This window comes from Halichoerus grypus, chromosome 10 (assembly GCF_964656455.1).
Source record: "Halichoerus grypus chromosome 10, mHalGry1.hap1.1, whole genome shotgun sequence".
Lineage (NCBI taxonomy): Eukaryota > Metazoa > Chordata > Mammalia > Carnivora > Phocidae > Halichoerus > Halichoerus grypus.
The window spans coordinates 127,017,644-127,036,835 of NC_135721.1; the positions used below are offsets into that span (position 1 = coordinate 127,017,644).

Here is a 19,192-nt window from a genome sequence, read left to right on the forward strand (position 1 = left end):
AGAATAAGGACTGGACTAAAACTTTCTCAGTGATGAAATCTTCTAGCTGTGTGATCTTAGACAAGTTACCTAACTCAGGGGCCTTGTATTTATTTATTCATTAATTCATTTATTTATTTATTTAAAGATTTTATTTCACAGAGAGAGCACAAGCAAGGGGAGCTGCAGAGGGAGAGGGAGAAGCAGGCTCCCCACTGAGTAGGGGAGCCCGATGTGGGGCTCGATCCCAGTACCCTGGGATCACACCCTGAGCTGGAGGCAGACGCTTAACCGACTGAGCCACCGAGGCGCCCCGATTTTTTGATGCTTTTAATTAGAGATCTACATAGATATAAAGTGGAAGGACTTGGTTATAATGTCAAATCTTCTAACATGGAAATTCTTTTACAGCTGAGAAGTTTCTTGAATCTGTAGAAGGAAATCAGAACTACCCACTCTTGCTTTTAACATTGCTGGAAAAGTCCCAGGATAATGTTATCAAAGTTTGTGCCTCAGTAACATTCAAGAACTATATTAAAAGAAACTGGAGAATTGTAAGTATTTTGTGAACACATGGTCTAATAACCTGTATGTTTATAAGATTTATATGTAATGCTCCTGAAAGATTCAGACACAGATTAAAGATAAAATTAAATAGAACCCTCTTCAACAAAATACTAGCAGATCAAACCTAAAAACGTGTAAAAAGAATTACACACCATGACCAAGTGGGATTTATCCCAAGGATGCAAGGCGGGTTCAGCATTCAGAAATCAGTTAATGTAATCCTGTTAATAAACTGACAAAAGAAAAATCACATGATAATATCAGTAGCTACAGAAAAGGCATTTAACAAGATCCTGCGCCCATCTGTGATAAAACTGTCAGTAAACTAGGAATAAAAGAGAACTTTCTTAACTTGGTAAAGACTATGTACAAACAACCTAGAGCTAATATCCTACTTAATGGTGAGAAACTTGGAGCTTTTCCACTAAGATCAGGTACAAAGGAAAGATGTCCCCTCTTCTAACTTCTCAACATTGTACTGGAAGTCCTTGCTGATGGAATAAGAAGAGGAAGTAAAAGGTATTACTGACTGGGAAGGAAGACCTAAAACTATTTTTATTCACAGATGACATGAGTGTCTATATAGGAATTCTGAAAGACTTGGCAAAAATTAAACAGGATGCTTTCCCAAAGTTCCATTGTTTCATGTGAGTTCATATAGATTACTTGAACTTCCTAACCCAGGTTGCTAGAGTGTGAGACTTGGCTTTTGCCTCCATTATGGTTGAATTTAAACGTTAGTGCATTGTCAACTGAAGAGACATTGTGTGGGAAGATACACAACCTTACTGAATAATTGAAGCAGTTTCTCCCGTGGATGGGAAAAAAATTAAATACAGTAGAAAAACCGCATTAAATATGTTAAAAATTTGTAGAATGCAAAATAATTTAGATTTGGAGTTTTTGATAAGGGATATAGAAATATATGCTAATTTTAAGGCATTGTAGTACAAGTTTATTTTTTAATTTAAATTTTTTTTAAAAGATTTTATTTATTTGAGCGAGAGAGAGAGCACAAGCAGGGGGAGTGGCAGGCAGAGGGAGAGGGAGAAGCAGACTCCCCGCTGAGCAGGGAGCCCGATGAGGGGCTCGATTCCAGGACCCTGGGACCATGACCTGAGCCAAAGGCAGCCACTTGACTGAGACACCCAGGCGCCCCTGTACTGCAAGTTTAATGAGTGGTATAAAATTAGAAATTAAGAAATTAAGGTATTTTCCCTACCTTAGGACAATGGTTCTTAATGGGGGGTAATTTTGCCCACAGAGATCTTTGGAGCCATTTTGGTTGTCACAGGTAGGGGCAGGGAGAGTTACTGCCATCTAGTGATAGAAACCAGGGATGCTGCTAACTATCCTACAGTGTACAAATCCATTCTCATAACAAAGATTTGGGCCCAGAATGCCAGTAATGCTAAGGTTGAGGAAACCTTGGCTTAGGATAAAGAAAAAAATGAGAATTGTTTTGAAGTGATAGCAGTAATGAAATTTAGAAAGTATTAAGGTTGACAAAAATGGTCAGTTTTTCTAAAATGTCAACTTTAAATCTGGCTAGATATTTATTTAGAATTCTTCTTTTGTCTTCATTTCGTGAAAGAGTTTAAGAAGTAGTAAATACTGTTTTTAAGCTTATGTAGTCAAGTATTAACTTCATGTAGTGAAGAAGCAGCTGGAAAATCAGAATGTTTAAACATCCATCCCTCTACTTGCAGACATGCTAGCCCTCTTCCTTTCTCTTGATTTGTAAAACTAGTGAGACTTCCAGAACCTTTTTGAGTGATTTGTCCTGGATGTATTTAAATTGGTAATGGTCAAGAAGTTTTCATTGAAAAGACCTCTAACCTAAGGTGAGAGTCAGATCGACGCTTTTGAAGATGAATGTGGGCTAGGCAGTGTAGATCCATAAAGATTTTCACCACATGTTCTGATAAGTTTACGTTTAGAACTGAGATTCTTAATTGGCATCAGGGAATGTATATTTTTCTGCAGAAGAGTTTATGCTTTCATCAGATTATTAAAGGAATCTGTGACCCATTCATGTAGAGGGAAGGCCCTGACTTTATGGTTTTCTTAGAAAACCAGAAAAAAAAAGAAATGGTTCTATTTTCTCTATAAACCCATAAGGTCATAGATATAGACTTTATGTTACTTGCTATTGATGTTTTGCTTTTAGGTTGAAGATGAACCAAACAAAATTTGTGAAGCTGACCGAGTAGCCATTAAAGCCAACATAGTGCACTTGATGCTTAGCAGCCCAGAGCAAATTCAGAAGCAGGTAATGTAAGGCCCAACTGTTTAATGAGGAGCCTTGTTTGTGGAACTGTCATCTAATTAATCTTTTTCCTCCCCCCAGTTAAGTGATGCTATTAGCATTATCGGCAGAGAAGATTTCCCTCAGAAATGGCCTGACTTGTTGACAGAAATGGTGAATCGGTTTCAGAGTGGAGATTTCCATGTTATTAATGGAGTCCTTCGTACAGCACATTCTTTATTTAAAAGGTATTGATAAATTCATACTTCTTGTTTTAAAGATTTTATTTTTTTTAAGATTTTATTTATGTAGAGCGTGAGTGTGGGGGAGGGGCAGAAGGAGAGGGAGAGAGAATCTCAAAGCAACTCTCTGCTGAGCTGGGAGCCTGATATGGGGCTCGATCTCACGATCCTGAGATCATGACCTGAGCCAAAATCAGGAGTTGGATGCTTAACTGACTGAGCCACCCAGGTGCTCCTTAAAGATTTTATTTTTAAGTAATCTGTACACCCAACCTGGGGCTTAACTCTTGACCCCAAGATCCAAACGGCAAATGTTCCACTGACTGAGACTGCCATGTGCCCTCATAAATTCATGTTTGTAAAATACTTTTTCCAAATGCTTTTGCTTATATAAACAGTTGTATTATTATGACTCTTGTCATTCCTTTGAATTTGGTAATCTTAGAATAAGATTTATTTCATCTAGCTCTGTTACTGTGAAATAGGTCTTAATAAACTGTGCTTGATTCCTTTAAAAAGAAAACCAAGAAATCCATTTGAATTTCAGAGAGCTGTCTACCCATGGGTTTTTCTCTGATCTGTCCTTGAAGACCTAAAGTTAGTACACAGAAACTTGTAAATTACTTTACCTATTTTACCTTAATTTTTTTAGATATCGCCATGAATTTAAGTCAAATGAGTTATGGACTGAAATTAAACTTGTTCTGGATGCCTTTGCTTTGCCTTTGACTAATCTATTTAAGGTAATGGAATAACATCTTGGTGATACTTTAAAATTACTTAATATTTTAAATTGCTTAATTATTTGTATAAATTTTGTTTAAGAGAATGCTTTGAAAGTCTATTTGATAGGTAATATTTAGAGCAACATTGCTTTTGAAAAATTCCAAACCTACACAGAAATAGAGAAGACGATCTAATGAACCCTCATGTATCTATTACACAAGTTTAACGGTATTACTTTTTTTCCCCTTCCCTTCCCCTCATTTTGTAGGAATGTTTAAAAGCAAATCCCAGGCATCATATTATTTTATTACTCAAGTATTTGAGTATGTCTCTCTAAAGGACTCGCTCCCCATTTTGATTTGACTATGTGGTTTAATTTATATATATAATTATAGATTAATTTATATATTTGTATATCCTCTTGTGCATAGGCTGTTTTCTTAAACATGTTTATCTCTGTGAGACTCCTATAAGATTGAAAGAGATGATTTTTTTTTTTAGTCTTTTTTTTTTTTTTAAAGTAATCTCTATACCCACCATGGGGTTCGAACTTATAACCCTGAGATCAAGAGTCATAAGCTCCACTGACTGAGCCAGCCAGATGCCCCCCGCCCCAATTTTTTGCATGCTCTTCCCACTGAGTTAATCAGGGGCCCCGAAAGAGATATATTCTTAACCTATTTTTTCAGATAAGAAGGTTCAATATCACACAGCTAATAAAAAAGGAGCCAAGTCTCAAGCCTGGTTGTGCTAACTCTGGAAAAGCTGCTCATTTCCTTTTTTCAAAAAGGAAAGTTTTGTGATTTTCACAACTTTCTGAGATGTAGTGTGCACAGGATTTTTCATCATTAGGATGTCTTACCGATGGTACATTTTTATATAAAAAAATAAAATTGGACAAAATGTAATCAATATTTTCTACCTATTGGGTTGGTAAAGATTCTTATTTCTTTTTACTGGTGTTAAAAGTGTTAGCCAGAGTGCAATGAAATGAACACTCTTGTGTCCTGTCCATTGGATTATAAATGGTACTGTCTGGAGTTTGGCATTTCATTCAGAAAACTTTAATATTCATATTTCTTTACTCCAGAATATAGGGAGTACCATTTGTTGAGTGTCTTTTACATAGTGTGCAAAGGTACTGGATATTTCATGTATATTTCTTCATTCTCATATTCTCTGTCTGAGGCAGGCATTATTTTCAGATTATACATGAGGAGATTGGGGCTCAGTAAAATAACTTACTTGCTCAAAGGAATGCTCATTATGAGCAACAGAGTCTGGATTATATCCAGGTCAATCTGGCTTGCAAAACCTGTGCTCATAGCATACTAATCTGCTTTGGTAATACATTTCTAGACTCTCATAGTGTGAAAATGAGAGGTGTGCATAGTTTTATAGATAAGCCTGTTTATTGCAGTTAGAATAACAAATAATTGGAAACAGTTTAGATGCCAGGGGTATCATTTAATGAGCGCATATAAAGACAGTTTTGTAATATATTTATATGCACAAAGGAGAGTGGAAGGATCTAGTCCAAATATTAAACATTGGACTTTTAGTAGTGCTGTTATGGACAATTTAAAAATACATACTGTTGTAACGTATTTTTCAGAATCTCTTCAATGACTGTATACTATTTAAAAGCCAAATTTCAGAGAGGATATAAGTAGTCTCAGTCTGTTTCACTAAAGTTTACAGTACATTAAAACCATGTCCCTAAATTCCTTCCTAAGGCCACTATTGAACTCTGCAGTACCCATGCAAATGATGCTTCTGCCCTAAGGATTCTTTTTTCCTCCCTGATCCTTATCTCAAAATTGTTCTACAGTTTAAACTTTCAGGTAAGTTTTGTTATATTTCTTGCTTTTGATTCTTTGATGTCAAATATACAAGTTTTCAATTAATAAAGACTTCTTTGCCAGCATTGATTTTTCTGAAAGAAATTAGTTTTTTTCTGACTCTCCTCCCATTCTTTGCCTACAAGTAGTGTTCTATTTTATAGTCCTTCCTAGAGATATTTCTAGGACATTTCATGGGGAAAGGTATCATTTTCTTATAGTCTAATAACTTAGAGGACCCTACTTCCTAAATCACTGTTTTGGACAGTCACCCTGTATACTGTATTATTGAAGACACGGGGAGATCATATTCTCAGACCTTTCTCTTTTATTTATTTAAGTGGATATTAACACTGGAGGAACAGTGTTTTGGTTAGAGGTCTATGGCTAGCTTATACAAAAAGGCTTTTATTGGAAGAATGGGAGATAGAACACTAAAAAACCAGGTTTTGGAAGGTATAAGAACCAGTGGCATTTCAGAAGACACATAGCTATAGACTTCTAGTAGAAAATGCCTGGTCACTGTCTTGCTACTGAGATAGTGGCCTCCATTCTTTTTGTTCTTCAATCATTACTTTAAGATTCAGTGTTCCAGGAATGAGAAGAGGGGTCTTAATGGTGCAGATTACTATACTGAGATGCAAGAGGAATGGTCTGGCCTTTTCATTGCTCATAGCCGGGGCCATGTACCTGGACTTCCTCCTCATAAAATGATTGCACTCAGAGTGGTAGGAAGAGCATTCTCCAAAAGGAATAGGCAGAATAGATGAACAGCCCAAAATGGTATATCTACATCAGTGCTCATCTGGACACCGGTTTGAGAAAGTTTTACTTAAAGGATATCACTGTTTTTGCTTACATCTTCTTTTGAATTCTACTTCCTAGAAATCAGGTAGGATGAGGCTCTTAATAACTTGTTAGGCATAGTCTGAAGACCAAAGAAAGAGCCATAATCTTTATCCTTGGGGTGGCTTATCCCTCATTAAGAAGGCAGTACTGTGGCACAGGAAATCAGTAGCTATATAAGACAAAAAGTCTGAATTGGTGGTCATCTTACAATAAAAGCAATAGTTGAGAAAGGAAAAGGAAGATAGTGGTAAGCACTCGAGTTTCATACAGTCTTAGCTGGACCTTGAAAGAATAAGTGAGTTTAGATTGGGGCAGGAAATAGGTGGCATCATTTGTAGTTGAAAGTGTATAAACCAAAGAGACAGTGGTTTACTCAGCTGCCAGGCCTGGCTGGGATAAAGAATTCTTGGTCTAAATAGTTAATGGTTGGCTCAGGCTGAGGAGTGTGAACTTGAGACTGTAGGCATGTGGGAAATGTTTAGCATGGGGGCAAAGCTTACTAGAACAACATTACTTTTAATCAAAAATCTCAATTCAGTGTTTATTCTTTAGGACCTCCCTGAATTTTTTGAAGATAATATGGAAACTTGGATGAATAATTTTCATACCCTCTTGACATTAGATAATAAGCTTCTACAAACTGATGTAAGTATTTAAAAATGGTTAACAGGTATCCCTGTTTTAACTGAAGAATTGTTCATATTAGATTTTGATTATATCTCAGTTTTTTTTTTTTTTTTTTTTTTTTTTTAAAGATTTTATTTATTTATTTGACAGAGAGAGAGACAGCGAGAGCAGGAACACAAGCAGGGGGAGTGGGAGAGGGAGAAGCAGGCTTCCTGCCGAGCAGGGAGCCCGATGTGGGACTCGATCCCAGGACCCTAGGATCATGACCTGAGCCGAAGGCAGACGCTTAACGACTGAGCCACCCAGGCGCCCTATATCTCAGTTTTTAAAATGTAAAATAAAAAGTACTCTCTGAAAACCTTGGAATATAGTTAGACTTCAGAAAATGAAATAGTTATTTGAGAGCATTTATTTTATTTTATTTATTTCTATATTTTTAAAGATTTTATTTATTTGTCAGAGATGGTGAGCACAAGCAGGTGGAACGGCAGGCAGAGGGAGAAGCAGGGAGCTTGATGTGTGGGACTCGATGCCAGGACCCTTGGGATCATGACCTGAGCCGAAGGCAGAGGCTTAACCGACTGAGCCACCCAGGCGCCCCGAGAGCATTTATTTTATTTATTTAAAAGATTTTATTTATCTTTTTGACATAGAGCACAAGCAGGGGGAGCAGCAGAGGGAGAGGGAGAAGCACGCTCCCTGCCAAGCAGGGAGCCCGATGTGGGGCTCGATCCCAGGACCCTGGGATCATGATCCGAGCCAAAGGCAGATACTCAACCAACGGAGCCACACAGGCGCTCCTGTTTGTTTATTTTTTAAGTAAACTCTGTGCCCAACATGGGGCTCAAACTCAGGACCCAGAGATCGAGAGTTGCATGTTCTACTGAACATTTAAATTTTGGTTCCTAAAAATTTTTTTACTCTTGCACTGTTAGTAGGTAGAATCCAAGAATATAAGTAATATTTGATTATGTGGGATGTTCTGTGTTTGGTTGTTATTTTTTTTAATTATTTTTTATTTAGGGGTGCCTGGGTGGCTCAGTCATTAGGCGCCTGCCTTTGGCTCGGGTCGTGATCTCAGGGTCCTGGGATTGAGCCCTGCATCGGGCTTCCTGCTCAGCGGGAGGCCTGCTTCTCCCTCTCCCACTCCCCTGCTTGTGTTCCCCTCTCTCGCTGTCTCTCTCTGTCAAATAAGTAAAATCTTTAAAAAAATTATTTTTTATTTAAATTCAGTTTATGTTTGGTTATTTTTAGCAGACAGAATTAGCCTTATTGTGGCCTGACATAGGTAGATTCACAATTTATAGAGAAGGCTATTTCTTTTTTTTTTTTTAAGATTTTATTTATTTGACAGAGACACAGCGAGAAAGGAAACACAAGCAAGGGGAGTGAGAGAGGGAAAGCAGGCTTCCCGCAGAGCAGGGAGCCCAATGTGAGGCTCGATCCCAGGACCCTGGGATCTTGACCTGAGCTGAAGGCAGACACTTAACGACTGAGCCACTCAGGCGCCCCTAGAGGATGCTATTTCTTTACAAGATTGAAAGTAAAGCCTCAGAGTATTCACACCGTGAACATTTTATGAAATAGAAAGCTATCATTGAAAATATTAAGAAAACTTAAACCTTTGTACCAGTAGCCTCTTTTTAAAAAGTCAGTACAGCATGGGAACGTGGGGACATTATGAAGGTTTGTAATGTGTTAAAGTTTCTGGTCTGGGTTTTGTAATATGTACTTTTCATCATAGCACTTTGTGTTATCATTTGCTTGTTTATTAATAACTTACAATCTATCTTTTTTCCAAGAAACAAAAAACTTAAAAAGCAAAATATTAAGAATGCTTCCGTTTCAGATAAAATTAGACCAGGTGATTCAAATCAGTTTTTGGGAGTAGGATGCAGAGAGAGAATTGTTTCTGTGGGTGTGCAGCAAATTTTGTCTGGGATTTACCAACTAAAAAGCAATAAAAAAGATACGGCCCCATGAAATAATTCTTTCAGTCCAGTAGGAAAAAAACGATGCCCTTAGAAAACAAAGCTTGTCTTCACACTTCTATCTAAAGGAAGTTTTTCACCTAGGATTCTTACAGGGAGCTGTTTGCCCATTTAACCAGGTGCTACCTTATGTCTTCTCACTGTGTAATATCCCTTACATTTATGCCTTGAGGAACCACCTGTTCTCTCTTCTAACTTTGAGTTCTTTGGCACATAGTACAGCTCAAAAGGTGTTTATGGATTGCCATCACAGTAGAGATCATTATATAAATGACTGTCATGGTTTAGATTGGGGTTGGCAAACTTTTCCTGTAAAGGTTTAGGTGGTAAATATTTTTGGCTTTGTGGGCTGTACAGTCTCTGTTCCAGCTGCTCAGCTCTGCAGTTGTAGTGGAATGAAAGCAGCCATAGGCAATACTATGAATTGTGTAAACGTAAAGAAGGAATGAGCATGGCTGTGTTTCCATAAGACTTTACTTACAAAAATAGGCAGCAGGCCTGCAGACCACAAGTTTGACCCTTAAATTAGATTGCTGTTTAATATTTTATAGCCAGAATATTGTTGGTGAGAATCCTATAGCATTATTATTATTATTTTTTAATGATTTTATTTATTTGAGAGAGTGATCAAGGGAGATAGCATACGAGCAGGGGCAGAGGGAGAAGGAGAAGCAGGCTCATCGCGGAGCAGGGAGTCCGATGTGGGGCTCGATCCCAGGACCCTGGATCATTACCTGAGCCAAAGGCAGACACTTAATTGACTAAGCCACCTAGGTGCCCCATCCCATAGCATTATTTTATCTTAATGTATTTGAAATGAGAACCTTATGGGAGGAGATAGCAAGACAGTATAGCTGACCATGTTACAAAGGAAAATGTGATACGGCCTTTTATCATTCAGGTTTCTCTATATTATTTTCAATTGAATATGTAAATATTTTGCAATTCAGCAACCAGAAGAAAAGTCTCTATTTAATTTGAAAACTTTGAGAGCTACGCTTCGTGATTAATAAATGATAAGTATTTCATTTGTTATTTATTTGAAAGACTAAATGAATACATTGACAATGGCATAGTTGTAGATTACAACCCTAGGTTTTATTTTTAGTTGACGGAATTACAGCTACTCTGTATTTATGGTAACTTTAAAGTTTTATGTTTGAGTTTTCTGTTTTTTCTTATGTGAGGATGAAGAGGAAGCAGGCTTATTGGAGCTCTTAAAATCCCAGATTTGTGATAATGCTGCACTCTATGCACAGAAGTATGATGAAGAATTTCAACGGTACCTGCCTCGTTTTGTCACAGCCATCTGGAATTTACTAGTTACAACAGGTCAAGAGGTTAAATATGACTTGGTAAGATGATGGTGGAGACAAATAATTAAGACATTCCCTCCCTACCTCCCCCAATTAATAAATGATTCAGTTCTGCTCTTAAAAATATGCCTATTAAAAAAAATACCTATTTTTGTGTTTTATTCCAGTTAGTAAGTAACGCCATTCAGTTTCTGGCTTCAGTTTGCGAGCGGCCTCACTATAAGAACCTGTTTGAGGACCAGAGCACGCTGACGAGTATCTGTGAGAAGGTTATTGTGCCTAACATGGAATTTAGAGGTAATTGTAGCGAAGTCTGAAGCCTTTTCAGGAGATTAAAGCTTGCTTTTTTTAAAGCATGTATTAGTATAAATTTATTATTAAGTCTGCTCCCTGTTGCTTTTTATAATAAATGCAGTCTAATTTTTTTTATTGCTAATTAAAACTTCCTGTAGGTCACTTACTCCCTATTTTCTAAACCAAGACAGAAGGAGAAAAAAGTGATAAAGACATTTGTGAGTGTTGCTGTGATGAGCTTTGTTTTCTACTGTAGAATATTTTTCACAGAAATACTGAATAAGGCTACAGATATTCCTGTTACATTGAGAAGAAAGTAAACCGTCCAGGATCTCAGTTTAGGAAAGAATTTGGTATTGTTTGATTTAGTGTTTCACTGGGGCAAATAACTATTGTTCAGTTGAGTGTAGAAGTGATTGATAACCTTTAAATGCAGAGCTGAAGCCCACTCAGTTTCTGATTAAGGTTAAGAGAGCCCTAAGACTCTATATTTGTATACAAACTGTCTTTCCTTCTTACAGCTGGGAAGAACAGGTAGTAAATGTGGAAGGAATTGTGTTTTATGTCAAAACAATCATTAGATCAGTGGTTCTCAAACTATCAGGAACTAAAAGCTGAATTAAGGACAATACAATGTGAGGTTTTATTTCCTTTTGTGTTTTCATAAAACTATAAAGGACAGATCTTTATTTTGGTATTGCCTCTCCTACTTTGTCTGGTTTGAAATGACTTTTATGAAATGGTGATTATAGTTGTTAGGCCCTTTTTTTTTTTTTTAAGATTTTATTTATTTATTTGACAGAGACATAGCGAGAGAGGGAACACAAGCAGGGGGAGTGGGAGAGGGAGAAGCAGGCTTCCCACGGAGCAGGGAGCCCGATGTGGGGCTCAGTCCCAGGACCCTGGGATCATGACCTGAGCCGAAGGCAGATGCTTAACGACTGAGCCATTGAGGTGCCCCAGGCTCTTTGTTTTTTTAATGTCCTTATCTAGCAGAATAAAAGTTGACATCTCTAGGTTGGGCCCCAGTATTCAACTTTTTGAAGTTGGTGGTTGGTAAAGTCCAATTCTGGGGACACGGTCACATTAGAACAAGTGAGCTGTGTGAATTACCTGTTACCTAATTGTTTAGGGTGGCATTTGCTGCTCTTAAGTAATGATAAAGAATATATGAAGTAGGGGCGCCTGGGTGGCTCAGTCGTGAAGCGTCTGCCTTCGGCTCAGGTCATGATCCCGGGTTCCTGGGATCGAGCCCTGCATCGGGCTCCCTGCTCTGCGGGAGGCCTGCTTCTCCCTCTCCCTCTGCCCCTGCTTGTGCTCTCTCTCTCTCGCTTGTGCTCTCTCATATAAATTTCTTTTTAAAAATGTGTGTGTGTGTATGTGTGTGTGGGTGTGTATATATATATATATATATATATGAAGTTTTTTTGGGAAGGAACATTTTGCTGGAAAACATGGCAGTTCTACATAGTCTTCTGTGTACTTGGCTGTGAAAGTACAATGATTTTTGTCATGTCTTTTGAGGGGTTATTTGAAGTGCCATCTCTCTTTGTAGCCGCTGATGAAGAAGCCTTTGAAGACAATTCTGAGGAGTACATAAGAAGAGATTTGGAAGGATCTGGTATGTATTTTGGTTTTGAACTTAGTCTGATAGCAAGGCTCTTTTAAAGTTGCTCTTTCTGGTCACTGTGGGGAGGAGTGGGAGTCAGGGTAAGTATGTTGTTGTCTTAACCAAGCCTTTCCTCCTCTAACTTTATACACCTTAAAGAGGACTCTTGTCTGAGCTTGAGCGTAGAGTCCAATGTTGAATCATCTGCGTTCTCTTTTTTATATGCTTATTAGTGTGTAACTACTACTGTATCCTTTTTAGTTCCCATTTTGTGTTTCTTGTGAACAAAAGAATGTTCTTTTTCTTCTTTTTTTTTAGAATGTTCTTTTTCATTGTTGATGTTGCTAAGAGCGATCAGATGACAATTTGTTGCCTTATAATCTTGATCACTTGGTTTGTGGTTGTTTCTTTTATGACATATTTCCCTTTGATTTTATAGATATTGATACTAGACGCAGAGCCGCTTGTGATCTAGTACGAGGATTGTGCAAGTTTTTTGAGGGACCTGTGACAGGAATCTTTTCTGGTTATGTTAATTCCATGCTGCAAGAATATGCAAAAAACCCATCTGTCAACTGGAAACACAAAGATGCAGCCATTTACCTAGTGACATCTTTGGCATCAAAAGCCCAAACACAGAAGGTGAATCTTTTCAATATAGTTTTGTTTTTAAAATAGACTTGGTATGGTAATCACAGAAATCAGAAAGAAGTAATACATTTCTAATGATCAGCCTACTTTGCTAGATAACCTGTTAGTTCTGATTCGAATTCATATAGTCTCCCAAGATGACTTTACGTTGATATATTAAGCACTTTATTTTCTTATGGATAGAAAACTGATAGGTACCACACTTGTTTCCCTTAGCTGAGACTCAGTGTATATAATGTGCTTAATTTAAATTTAGCTGTTCCTTAAATTAGGGAGATTTCTTTATTGTCTATTAAAATAGTCTTGGTTTTTTATATTTAAGCAGTTTGTGATTTGAAGTGTTCATCTCCATTTGTAACCTGTTTGTTATTTTAGAGGGGGGTGAGGGGCAAACGGAGAAGGGGAGAGAGACTCTTAAGCAGGCTTCAGGCATCACAACCTTGAGATGATGACCCAAGCTGAAACCAAGAGTCAGACGCTCAACCACCTGAGCCAACGAGGCGCCCCATAACCTGTTTTTTAAAAGTTGCCTAAATTTCCTATGTGATAGATTGTATCAGATGTATACAGGTATTTCATGTCATTTACCCTGTTAAAAATTGTTTTTCAGCATGGAATTACACAAGCAAATGAACTTGTAAACCTGACTGAGTTCTTTGTGAATCACATTCTCCCTGATTTAAAATCAGCTAATGGTGAGTTTGTGAAAAATTTTTTATGCCACTTACAACACTTTTTACTTGAGTGGTTTTTTTTGTTTTTGTTTTTTAAGTATTTAGTTTAAATCTTACTATTTAAGATACTAGTATCTAGTATCTCTGCATCCAACATGTGGCTAAAACTCAAGACCCTGAACATCAGGATTCACATCCTCTACTGATTGAGCCAGCCAGGCACCCCTGCATTGTTATTTTATACTACAAAATAAGTAACATGGCAAAAGTGATAAGGTCATAATAGGGGCTCTACAGCACCATGATACTCAAAAAATTGGCTCCTGTCCTTGTTGCAGTTATTCCTTTTTTTTTTTTTTTTTTAAGGATTTTATTTATCTGAGAGAAATGGGCAGGGGGACGAGCAGAGAGAAAAGCAGACTCTCCGCTGAGCAGGGAGAGGGGGACTCAATCCCAGGACCCTGAGATCATGACCTGAGCTGAAGGCAGATGCTTAACCCAATAAGTCACCCAGGCGTCTCTGCAGTTACTTCTTTTATTGAATAAAATCTCACATGGTTTCCCCAGATCTTGCACTGTTGAAATTAATTTTCTTTAAAAAAGATGTTGCTTGTATAGAAGGAAAATAGGAATAACTAAGACGAAATTGTAGCTCAGCTCTGTTATGCTGGTGCATACTCTAGGAATTATACTTCATTTTTCTTTCCCTTCTCATTTAAAAATGTAATCTTAAAAATTGAAGTAAATTTAAAGTACTTCAAACTGATAATTAAGGATAACTTCCTATGTTTATGAAAGTATATACATTATATATTCCCTTTTTAAAAACTTTTTGTATGGCAGGCACCTGGGTGGCTCACTCAGTTAAGTGTCTGACTCTTTTTTTTTTTTTTTTTTTTTTAAAGATTTTATTTATTTATTTGACAGAGAGAGAGACAGCGAGAGCAGGAACACAAGCAGGGGGAGTGGGAGAGGGAGAAGCAGGCTTCCTGCCGAGCAGGGAGCCCGATGTGGGACTCGATCCCAGGACCCTGGGACCATGACCTGAGCCGAAGGCAGACGCTTAACGACTGAGCCACCCAGGCGCCCCTAAGTGTCTGACTCTTGATCTCAGCTCAGGTCTTGATCTCAGGGTCATGAGCTCAAGCCCCATGTTGGGCTCCACGCAGGGCATGGGGCCTACTTTTTAAAAAAATAAAAAAGCTTTTTGTAAGGAAATTTTAAATATACTAAGAGGGAGAATATTGTAATGGACATCCATGTTTTACTGTCATCTGGCTTTAAGAATTTTAAGTAATTGATCGGTATTCTTTTTTCACTAATTTATTTTCCCACCATTAGAGCAGTTTAAAGGAAATCCCAGCCAGTGCTTGCTTTGGCAGCACATATATTAAAGCAAATCCCAGCCTGAGAGACATGTTTTTGATTCAGAATAGCTTCACTTCTAGCTAAAAGATGATATATGGTTATTAGCTTGTGGTCTAAATCATTTTTATTCAATTAATGTAAGTAGTAAGTGCATGTCCATTTGTAATGAAACTTACAAAAGGAAAAAAAAATTAATCATAATCTTACCAGAACGAATAGCTACATAGTAGATCTTTATATAATTAAATAAGCTTCAGTTATTTGACATTACGGTTACCAAAACTGTTTCAAAAATCTGATAATGTTGCCAATCTGGGTGTAATAGTCCTGAGCACTTAAATAACTATGGTTTTATTTTTTTAATAGTGAATGAATTTCCTGTCCTTAAAGCTGATGGTATCAAATACATTATGATTTTTAGGAATCAAGTAAGTAGCTTTTGATTTATGTGTTATATGCCATTTAATCTCTTAAGAGTTTTATTGTATACCAGCCTCTCTTCCCTTCTATGCAGTCCTTCTTGACATCCACATCTAACAGAACGATAACTTCTTAAGAACTTAGGATTCCAGACCATGCTTAATTTTCTCCTTTGTCTCAAAAATAATCATTATACAGTGATTTTCATAAAAAATGGGGATCCGAACAAGGTACACACATTGCTTATGGTTGATTATGTGTCTTGTCTTTCTTTTAAGATTTTATTTATTTATTTGAGAGAGAGAGAGAAAGTGTGCACAAGCAGGGGGGAGGGGCAGAAGGAGAAGCAGACTCACTGAGCAAGGAGCCCAACGTAGGGCTTGATCCCAGGACTCTAAGATCATGACCTGAGCCAAAGGCAGACGTTTAACGTACTGAGCCACCCAGGCACCCCTGTGTCTTGTTTCTTATTTGATGACAGAGGTCTCCTCCCCTTTCATATGCCTGTTATTTGTTGGAGAAACCTGTCATTTATCTTACAGAGTTTTTCACATTGTACTTTTAGCTGTTTGCATTCTCGTGTGTTTATGGTTTTATTATGTACTTGTTTCCACAAAAGTTTTGTAGTATTCCATAGGTTTAAAATTTAATTTATATAGGGGCGCCTGGGTGGCTCAGTCGTTAGGCGTCTGCCTTCGGCTCAGGTCATGATCCCAGGGTCCTGGGATCGAGTCCCACATCGGGCTCCCTGCTCAGTGGGAAGCCTGCTTCTCCCTCTCCCACTCCCCCTGCTTGTGTTCCCTCTCTCGCTGTCTCTCTCTCTCTCAAATAAATAAAAAATCTTAAAAAAAAAATTTTTTTTATTTATATAAATGGTATGCTATAGGTTCGGTCTACACATGTTGTCTTTTTTTACTGTGCTTGATATTGTTTTTGAGACGTACTCATTTTAGTAGATGTAGTTCATTTTTTAATAGTTGTGTGGTATCCCCATCATAAGACTATCCAGTTTATAATTTCTTGATTTATAATTTTTATGTCTTTGGCACGTATTTACAAGGGTTACATGCAACCTTGTGAAGCTGCTCTATATTTTTTAAAAGATTGATTTATTTATTTGAGAGAGAGATTGAGCGCACATGTGTGGGGGGGGGCACAGAGGGAAGGAGAGAGAGTGTCAAACAGACTCTGCCAAACGCGGAGCCCGGTGTGGGGCTCAGTGTCATGACCCTAAGACCACCAGCTGCGTCAAAATCAAGAGTCAGGTACTCAGCCGACTGCACCACCCAGGCTCCCTGAAGCTGCTCTATTTTAAAGAGTAATGGATGGGAATTCTAAATTTTTAGATGTTTCTTTTTTTCTTTCTTTCTTCCTTTCCTTTCCTTTCCTTTCCTTTCCTTTTCCTTCCTTCCCTTCCTCCCTTTCCTTCCTTCCTTCCCTTTCCTTTCCTTCCCTTCCTTCCCTTTCCTTCCTTCCTTCTTTCCTTCCCTTTCCTTCCTTCCTTCCCTTCCTTCTCCTTCCCTCTCCTTCCTTCCTTCTCCTTCCCTTTCCTTCCTTCGTTCCCTTTCCTTCCTTCCTTCCCTTTCCTTCCTTCTTTCCTTCCCTTTCCTTCCCTTTCCTTGCCTTTCCTTACTCCCCTTCCCCTTCCCCTTCCATAGGCTCCACACCCAGCATGGAGCCCAACACAGGGCTTTGAACTCACAACCCTGAGATTAAGACCTGACCTGAGATCGAGTCGGACGTTCAACTGGCTGAGCCACCCAGGCGCCCCTAGAATTTTCTAATGAAGATTAGTATTCTTATTTTTGCACCACCCCTTTTTTTAGAAGAGAAAATGAGGCACAGACAGCTTAAATGACTTTTCCAAGAAATACCTGCTAGTGAAAAGTATAGTTCTTAATATTAATGAAATCTTAGTTTGCTTGTCCATTATACTACTATTTCATGAGGTGTGTTTTTATCTGCAAGATTTTCCTCTAACCATAGTTTAATGCTCAGAGAAGGAGAATTGTGAATGTGAATTGAGCCATTACGTGGAGGTAGAAGTTTTGATTTCTCATCCGTATCGTCTCCCATTGTAACAGCTGAAAAAAACACACTTTCCAGAATCAGCAAGCCCTTCTAAGGTTGCATCATTGACTTAAAGCATGCATATTATTGTGTTTTTCAGGTACCAAAAGAACATCTTTTAGTCTCTATTCCTCTCTTGATTAATCACCTTCAAGCTGAAAGTATTGTTGTCCATACTTATGCAGCACATGCTCTTGAGAGGCTGTTTACCATGAGAGGGCCGAACAACACCACTCTGTAAGTATTTGATTCTAAACAATTTCTATTTTTTCAGCTTAGGGTGGGGAACTGTTCTGTGCTGGTCAAAGTTCTCTTTGACTATATTCATAATGTCATTAGTTTGAAAAATAAATGTGTACTTTTCCCTCATTTAATAATTCTGTCTCAGTCCAAAAGGATGAGGTCGTATGCTAAAAATAGATACATTATGACAAAAAGTTAAATAGGAAATTGGAGCAAAGGAAAATAATGGGGTGAGATTCTAAAAAGAAATGTGTGTCCAAGGATCCTGTATAGGAGTTAAGGAAACTCCTGAAATTTGTGTGCTGTCTCCTTGCAACCAAGGCATAGAGGGCAACTTGGTAAGTTAAAATTTTCAGTGTCCTTGAGATTAAAATTAGACAGTTACTCAGAAGGCAACTCAGAAATGGGCCTTCATTAAGGGGGTGTTCTTGCAACATCATGCAACAGAGTTGTTTTTACGTGGCCGTTTTTGCATGTTTTTGCATTATTACCCCGTGTGGAGGATAGGACACAACTGAGTGAAAATAATTCCCTAGGGTCCCAGACAGTAGTTCCTCTGGCCTGAGCCAAGGAGAAAATGTAGAGGAACGGACGGTCTGCGTGTCTTTCAGGCCATTCTTCAGCAGTGTTATTTCTTGAAACTGAGCTTTGGGTAAGAGATGGAAAACAGTTCTAGGTTCTTTTCTTCTTCAAGAACTTGAAGTGCAGATATTCTTAGAGCCAATTAAGGGTTGAAAGGACATCCTTTGAGGTGAGTCAAACCAGTACCTGTCTTCAGGCCCAGAACTCAATGCAGAATTTATGCACCTGCTCCAGGAAAAGCAAATGACTGAGACCCCGAGAGTCTGAGCTCTATTCTTGGTGATGATAGGTATGACCCAAGGGTGACCTGAACAGCTTTAGATGATGTCAGGTTTGCCTGGATTTTGGTTTGTGTTTGATCCCAGATGTGCCTTTTTAGGAATTTCACATGAACACATGTAAACAGTTACTTTCCTAAGCTGTCTGTTGATTGTCAGTGGTGGGAGATGGCTACCTTTTATGCCAAGAAGTGTGATTTAGTGGTTGCCCAAGGGTATTCCAGAGTGATCAGCTCAAGAGTTGGCAGTGACTGAAAGCTGTTTTTTCATCTATAGCTTTACAGCCGCAGAAATCGCACCGTTTGTTGAGATTCTGCTAACAAACCTTTTCAAAGCTCTCACACTTCCTGGCTCTTCAGAAAATGAATATATTATGAAAGGTAGGCCGTTTCCCTGGTGTATAGACTATAAGAACCCCATCTCCGATTACAGGGGCGAATGCTCTGAGTTGTACTTCAGGTTACGTAGTCTATGAACCAGATACTGTGGGCTAAGCATTAGGTAGGTTTAGATTATTTTTAAATGGAAAATCTTTTGTTTACTGTTAATGGTATTTTCAGAAAAAAATTTACCCTAGTTTGGTATAGAGCTCCTCTTGTTAAAGAAAAAGTAGCAAA

General features: G+C 38.1%; 1 protein-coding gene across 2 annotated transcripts in view; it reads left to right on the plus strand.

The window, feature by feature from the left end:
* CSE1L (chromosome segregation 1 like) overlaps positions 1-19,192 on the plus strand; it is a 42,824-nt gene that overhangs the window by 15,492 nt on the left and 8,140 nt on the right. For both annotated transcript variants that reach the window (XM_036120997.2, XM_036120998.2), the window contains 14 exons: positions 391-533; positions 2,717-2,818; positions 2,897-3,042; positions 3,689-3,779; positions 5,499-5,606; positions 7,005-7,097; positions 10,258-10,425; positions 10,554-10,683; positions 12,236-12,301; positions 12,729-12,931; positions 13,551-13,635; positions 15,349-15,410; positions 17,573-17,709; positions 18,852-18,955. In XM_036120997.2, the coding sequence (XP_035976890.1) occupies positions 391-533; positions 2,717-2,818; positions 2,897-3,042; positions 3,689-3,779; positions 5,499-5,606; positions 7,005-7,097; positions 10,258-10,425; positions 10,554-10,683; positions 12,236-12,301; positions 12,729-12,931; positions 13,551-13,635; positions 15,349-15,410; positions 17,573-17,709; positions 18,852-18,955 (1,638 nt within the window). The remainder of the gene's footprint in view (positions 1-390; positions 534-2,716; positions 2,819-2,896; positions 3,043-3,688; positions 3,780-5,498; positions 5,607-7,004; positions 7,098-10,257; positions 10,426-10,553; positions 10,684-12,235; positions 12,302-12,728; positions 12,932-13,550; positions 13,636-15,348; positions 15,411-17,572; positions 17,710-18,851; positions 18,956-19,192) is intronic.